General features: G+C 38.5%; 1 protein-coding gene across 1 annotated transcript; it reads left to right on the plus strand.

Annotated features, from left to right (window-relative positions):
• Positions 1-329: 329 nt before the first annotated feature.
• Positions 330-7008, plus strand: LOC120876092 (U3 small nucleolar RNA-associated protein 6 homolog). The gene is made up of 4 exons (XM_040257785.1): positions 330-609; positions 1314-1350; positions 2167-2292; positions 5202-7008. The coding sequence occupies exons 1-4, from the start codon at positions 330-332 to the stop codon at positions 7006-7008; spliced, it is 2250 nt and encodes a 749-aa protein (XP_040113719.1).
• Positions 7009-7074: the final 66 nt, after the last annotated feature.

Below are 7074 nucleotides of genomic sequence, written 5' to 3' on the forward strand. Positions count from 1 at the left end.
CCCTTCTTTGACAGCAGGGAAGATCCCAGCAACCCCTGAAGGATTTCCGAGTAATAAGAGCTATTCACACCTCCTGGGACACTGGTGCAGATCCTGATGCCCACTGGTGGATTTCCTACTGGTGGGAGCTGTCCATACCCTTTCTGGCCAGTGGGGTCAGGGCCTGGCCTCTGCCCACAGTTTTGAAAGAAGCCGCCAGTGCCCATCACTGAAGCCCAAGACTCACACCCACACCTGGAGCACCTGTAGGCAGTGTCCTATTGTCTGGCAGTGCTCAAGGAAAGAAGACTTTATGGTGGTCTTTCCCGCTCTGTGTCTGTCTCCCAATAATGGTGCTTTACCTGTCTGGCAGGCACAGGTTTCCCTTCCAAGTACACCCTCAGTTGCCACAGTTTGACCTCTCCAAGCTGTTTCCACACCTTTCCCTGGGCCTGAACTCTGACCTTGAACTTCAGGACCTGGCCCACGTCCCAACCAACAGAGCCATGTGTCAGGTTGGGGAGAACACGGTGGCAGAGCCACCCCTCTGTGCAGGTTACTCTCCGTTTTGCCTTCCTCAAGCTGGTTACTGTTCTCTCCTCTTAGGCTCCAAATTTCCCCTTTGTCCAGGTTTGTCTCCCTGACAGTGAGGAAATTTCCCAAGGTGCAGGAAGCTTTCCTGCTTCCCAGCTTCCTCCCTGAGGTGCAGGCCCCATTTCTGATTCCTTCTGTCCTACTCTGTTATGTGGAGTTTTTCTTGTTGTTTCATATATCTAATGTCTTCTGTCAGCGCTCAGAAGCTCTTTTGTGTGAATCATTTCACTTGTAGATGTATTTTCAATGTTTCTGTGAAAGAAGGTGAACTCTGCTCCCTACTCCTCTGCCATCTTGATCTTTCTCCAATAATCACTTGATTTTAAAAGCATTCTAAAAGTACTCCATTTTTACTCTCCCTCCTATTTTATGTTTTTCATGTCATATTTTGCATTTTTATTTTGTGTAACCCCTAACTGCTTACTGTAGTTATCATTGATTGTGATAGTTTTGTCTAAGTTTCATACTAGCTTTTTAAGTGGCTGATCTACTACTTTTACTGTATATTTACCCTTACCAGTAAGATTTTTCCTTTGATATATTTTCTTACTTCTAGCTGCTGTGTGGACTTTTATTTTCTCCTTTAATATTTCTTGAAAGGCCATTTTAGTGGTAATGAGTTTCTCTAAATTTTGCTTGCCTGGGAAAATTTATCTCTGTTTCAATTCTGAACAATAAGATTGAAGCATAAAGTGTTTTAGGTTTAAGTTTTTTGTTTGTTTGTTTGTTTTTACTTTCAGAACTTTTTAAATATATCCTGCTACTCCCTACTGATCTGTAAATTTTCTGCAGAGAAATGAACTTATGGGGTTTCCCTTGTATTTGATTAGTTGTTTTCCTCTTGGCGTTTTTAAGATTCTTTCTTTAACTTTTGCCATCTTAAATATAGAATGTCTTGGTGTGAATCTGTTTGAGCTTGTCTTGTTTGAAACAAGTTTGTGTTTGTGCTTCCTGTTTGAAACAAGTTGATTTTGTGCTTTCTGGACCTGGATGTATGTTTCCTGCCCCACAATAGGGAAGTTTAAGCCTTTATTTCTTCAGGTATGTTTTCTCTTTACTCTTTTTCTTCTCCTTCTATAACCCTACAAGGCAAACATTAATATCCTTGATGTTGTCCCAGAGATCCCTTAAACATTTTACTTTAAAAAAATTCTTCTTTTTACTGTTCTGACTGGATGGTTTCCACTATTTTATCTTCTAGATTTCATATCCATTCTTCTCTATTATCTAATCTGCCGATGAATCCCTCTAGTGTATTTTAATTGTGTTATTCAGTTATGTTTGATTCTCATAATTTCTAAATCTTTGCTGAAATTTTCACTAAGTTCCTACATTCTACTCCCATATTTGGTGACTATCCTTATGACTATTTCTTTGAACTCTTTGTCAGATACATTATTTATCCCCATTTCATTAGGGTTTTTTTCTGGAATTCTTTAGTGTTTCTTCCATTTGGAACATATTTCTCAATCTCTTCATTTTGTTTAACTTTAGGATTTTGTTCCTATTAATCAAGTGAAATAACTATCACTCATAGTCTAAACGATGTGGGCTTATGTGGAAGCATTTTTTGTGTAAATTGCTTGCGCCTAGCACCATAGGCCAGGGCAGTTCTGGGGGGTGCTGTGCTGAGATGCCTTGGCAGAGCAGCTGGAGCTGGAGGAGGCACAATCTAGATGCAGCTCCTGGGGAGCGCTCTGCCAGTGTTACCTTCATGGAGTGACTGAGGCTGCATTGGGTCCAGGCTGGGGGTAGTCCTTGGGGAATGCTGTACCTGACACCAACTTGGCAGGTTTGCTTGGGCTGGATCAGACCTTAATCAGGGGCAGACTAGGAGTGAGGGGAACTCTCAAACAATCATGCGTACTGGTGCTTCCAGTTCTGGAGCGGACTCCATCAGTTCACTACTCACTTGACCAAATTTGTGTGTCTAGCAAAAAATTTCCTTCCCTTACATTTTAGATACCCTTAAAATTAATTTTGTTTTTATTGGGTCCCAAGAGTGTGAATCTGTACTCTGGCCCTTCAGCCACATTCCTTTCCTTTCTACTGTAGGTTGCTGCATTGGGATGGGATTCCCATGGATACTCTGTCTCTGTCTTTCCGACTCATTTCTACATCATCCTTATATGTGTAGTGGCTATTAAATCAGCCTTCAAATCTTCTTCAAGAGGAATTTCTCTGTGTATGCATAGATTTGGTGTGTCCCTGAAACGTGAGCTCAATGGCTTACTATGCTGCCTTCTTGAATCCTTCCATTAAAATAAAAACTTCTAAATAAGGCAACAAAAAACTGGGCCAAATTTGTCTGTGGTAGAGCTTTATGAAAGAAAAAATTATAAAAGGTGTATTTCAGGTGAGAGGAAAATAAGCTCAGGAAACATACTGGAGACTCTACAATAAGTGAAAAAAAAAAAAGTAGAAAGCAAAAAATGTGGGTTAAAAAAAATTGACCACTTAAAGCAATCATAATATTAGAGGGTTATAAAACATGGCAAAATCAGAATATTCAACCACAATAGCATATAAGTTGGGATATGTTAATCAGAGATAATATAGAAGATATTTACACATCCTTATGTGCTTTAAGATTATATCCTTGTGTTATTGCTAGAGGCTTTTATTTAGGTATTGATTAACCTGAGGTTTTGTAAGTAATGCAAGTATTTTTAAGTGAACATCATGACATTAAAATAATACATACAAAGGACCAGCTATAAAATTATATGCATATTTTCTACTCTCCAGAGGGTTGGCATTCCTAATCCCCAATTTTAGTTGCATATCATTCAGACAGATATGCCAACAAAATTGGCAAAATAGGGAGGTAAAACAGAAAAATCAACTATGACAAAAGATTTTTTTTTAGATATTTCGTTTAGTAGTTAATGGATCAAGCAGATAAAATATCCATATGTGTATGGAATATTTTAATAACACACTTAACCCTGTGTAACACTTTACCAAGTTGTTACAGAGTACACTTTCTTTTCAAGTTCATAAAATAGGTTTGAAATTGTACCACATGGTGCCATAGACATATCTTTACAAATTCTGAAGGATTATCATCTTCTAGCTTTAAACATTGGTTAAGTTCCATTATGGCTTGTTCTTTGACCCATATATCATTGACTTTCATGATTTCAAAACTCTTAAATCTTTTTCTAGTGATCCTTATAACATTCACATACAAAGTAAGTCAGACCTCTATTTCATAAAACATAAGCATACATCCCAGGTAATTTAAAGATTTAAATGTACAAGATAAGACTATACAACATCTAGAGAAGAATAGAATGACAATCTTTATGCTATTGGCCAGGGAAGAAATTTTTAATGAGACACAGAAAGTGTAAGTCATAGAGAAAAATACAGGTATATTCAACTACATGAAATTCTGTTCATTTTAAAAGCCATAAAGAAAATGGGAAAGCAAGCTCAAACAAAAGAACATATTTTATTATATAACCAATAAAGCATTTATTTTTGGAATATATTAAAGAACTCCTACAAATAAGTGAGAAAATAGTTTACTACTTAATAAGCAATGAAGAAAAAGAAGAGAATTTCACAGAAGAGTGTATAACTGACTTAACATATGAAGAATGTTGAACCTCATCAGTAATCAGAGATATGCAAATCAAAACCACTGTGTATCATCATTGCCACCTTCAGATGAACAAAGTTTAAAAATCAAACAAAATCAAGTGATGGCTAGAGTGTGTGAAGGAATGAAAATGTTTTCCCACTTCTGATGAGAATGTAAAATAGAAGAATTATTTTGAAAATCAATTTGGCATCACTTAGTAAAGCTGAACATACTTGTAACTTCAGTTCAGTTCAGTCGCTCAGTCGTGTCCAACTCTTTGCAAACTGAACTGAACTGAAGTTACAAGTATGTTGCATATATTCAGCTTTACTAAGTGATGCCAAATTCCACTATTGCATATATATCTGAGGCAATCTTTTTTCCACGTGTACCAGAAGTCAGGTTTCAAGATTATTTACTGAGGCCTTGTTCTAAAGCAAAAAAATTAAAACTATCCAAATGTTCATCAGCAATTATTGTATATTCCTAAAATGATCTAAAACAAAGTATGTAAAATTATTAAAATAAATAAGGTACAACATTGATAAATCTCTAAAACATAATGTTGACCTAACAAATAAGTTTTAAAAAATTATATTGTGTTATTTTAGTTACATAAAGTTCAAAAGCAAATAAATCTAAAAGTGTAATGTATATGGACAGACAAATGTTAAGTTAGGTGCTAAAGCTACAAAGGAGAAGCAGGAAATAATTCAAAAGAAGAAATACAAATAACTAATAAACATTTAAAAGGGGAATTAAAACACTACTAATCATGGAAATGCATACTAAAAATTATATTCCATTTCAAATCGAGATGCTGGCAAAACTTTAAAGTTATTTTAAAAAACAAGATTTGACAGGACTATAAAGGTAAATTAAAGGTTTATAATTCATGTCTCCTAAATCCAACCATTTCAAATGTAGATTTATATCCAGGAGAAATTCATGTAAAAAGGCCGCAGAACATGTGCATAAATAAAGTGTCATATAATTTTACAATATCGGTCGGTGAGAGAAGCTGTGGTGGGTTGTGAAGTTCGGCTATCATTGCGGAAATAACTCAGGAACGTGTAGAGGATCGACTTCCCGAATTACAGCAGCTGGACCGCACTGGACTCTTCAGTCATGCAGAGATTAAGGCAATCATTAGGAAGGCTTTAGAACTAGAATACAGGATACAGCGAAGAAGTCTTTTAAAGGATGACTTTATCAGATATGTTCAGTATGAAATTCATCTTTTGGAGCTGATCGAGAAAAGGAGAGCTCGCGTTGGATATACATTTAAGAAGGATGAGATTGAGGAGCCTATAATACATCGGATACAGAGTGTCTTCCGATGTGCATCAGTTAAGTGGAAAGATGATATTCAACTTTGGCTGTCTTTTATAGCCTTTTGTAGGAAGTGGGCTGCCAAGGTTCACCTTAGCAAGCTATTTTCTTCCTTATTGGCCATTCATTCGAACAAGCCAGGTTTGTGGATTTTGGCGGCCAAATGGGAACTGGAAGACTGCTTGTCTTCAGAAAGTGCAAGACAGTTATTTCTTCAGGCTCTGCGCTTTCACCCACGTTGCCCAAAACTTTATGAAGAATACTTTAGGATGGAGCTGATGCATGCTGAAAAATTGAGCAAGGAGAAGCAAGAGTTTGAAAAAGCAAACATGGATGTGGGGAATCTCGAGCATGCTGAAGAAGTCCTTACGGGCGAGTTGGCACAGATCATCTATAAGAACTCTATAAGTGTAATTAAAAGTGCAAAATTTCATGTGTCACTGCTTTCAATTGCACAGCTGTTCGACTTTGCCAAAGATCTGCAAAGAGAAATTTACAATGACCTTAAGGCTCTGCACACAGACGACCCCCTCACTTGGGACTATGTGGCCCGGCAAGAATTAGTGATTCAATCACAGCCAGGAGAAGAGCTGCCTGCAACCAAACAAGCCAAAGCGAAGGAGGTGGGCCGCCGGGAGGAGAGGTGCTGTGCTGTGTACGAGGAGGAGGTAAAAACTGTGCCCACAGAGGCTATGTGGAAGTGTTACATGAACTTCTGCATGGAGAGGTTTACTAAGAAGACAAGCAGTCGCCTCCTCAGAAAGAAGAGGCTGGAAAGAACCATGGCTGCATTCTGGAAGGCACATGAGCTCAAACTTTTACCAGAACTCCAGTACAGGCAGTTGAGCACGTTGTTGCTGCATCGGCAGTTGTTAAAGGAATCCCTGGAGGTGGCAGACGCTGGGGTGAAATTGTTCAGGAAATCAGTGGAGATGTGGCAGGTGAAGCTGGAGGCCCTGATTTTGTCAGAGAGCCACGAGATGGCCAAGGGTTTTGACCAAGCCTTTGCGTACCTGAGACCTCAGATTTGTCTTCCATTGTGGCTTACTTGGGCCCAGTGGAGTGAAGATGCCGGAAAGCAAGAAAAAACTGAAGGAATCTATAAGAGAGCTATCTTCCATCTCTCAGGAGCTGACTCAGTCCCTGTGAAGGAAATGTATCTGAATTGGGCTTATCGAAGTGGTGGTTACAAAAAGGCTAGAGATGTGTTTAAAAGTTTACAGGAAAACTGTCCATTTTCAGTTGATTTTTTCAGGAAGATGATCCAGTTTGAGAAGGAGCAAGAATCCTGTAAGATGGAGAACTTAAGAGAGTATTATGAGAGGGCTTTGAGAGAATTTGGAACTGATGATTCTGATCTCTGGATGGATTACATCAAAGAAGAATTGAACCACCCACTTGGTAGACCTGAGAACTGCGGACAGCTCTACTGGCGAGCCATGAAAATGTTGCAGGGAGAGGCAGTAGAGCAGTTTATGGCTAAACATGCTCTGCATCAAGCCAGCCGTTTGTGAAAAGAGGAAGAGCACAGTCACCTTTGTGAAATAGTGCTATAAGCCCTCCGGGCAGATTTGTTTTAC

This window comes from Oryx dammah, unplaced genomic scaffold (genome assembly GCF_014754425.2).
Source record: "Oryx dammah isolate SB20612 unplaced genomic scaffold, SCBI_Odam_1.1 HiC_scaffold_17, whole genome shotgun sequence".
In the NCBI taxonomy this organism is placed as follows: domain Eukaryota; kingdom Metazoa; phylum Chordata; class Mammalia; order Artiodactyla; family Bovidae; genus Oryx; species Oryx dammah.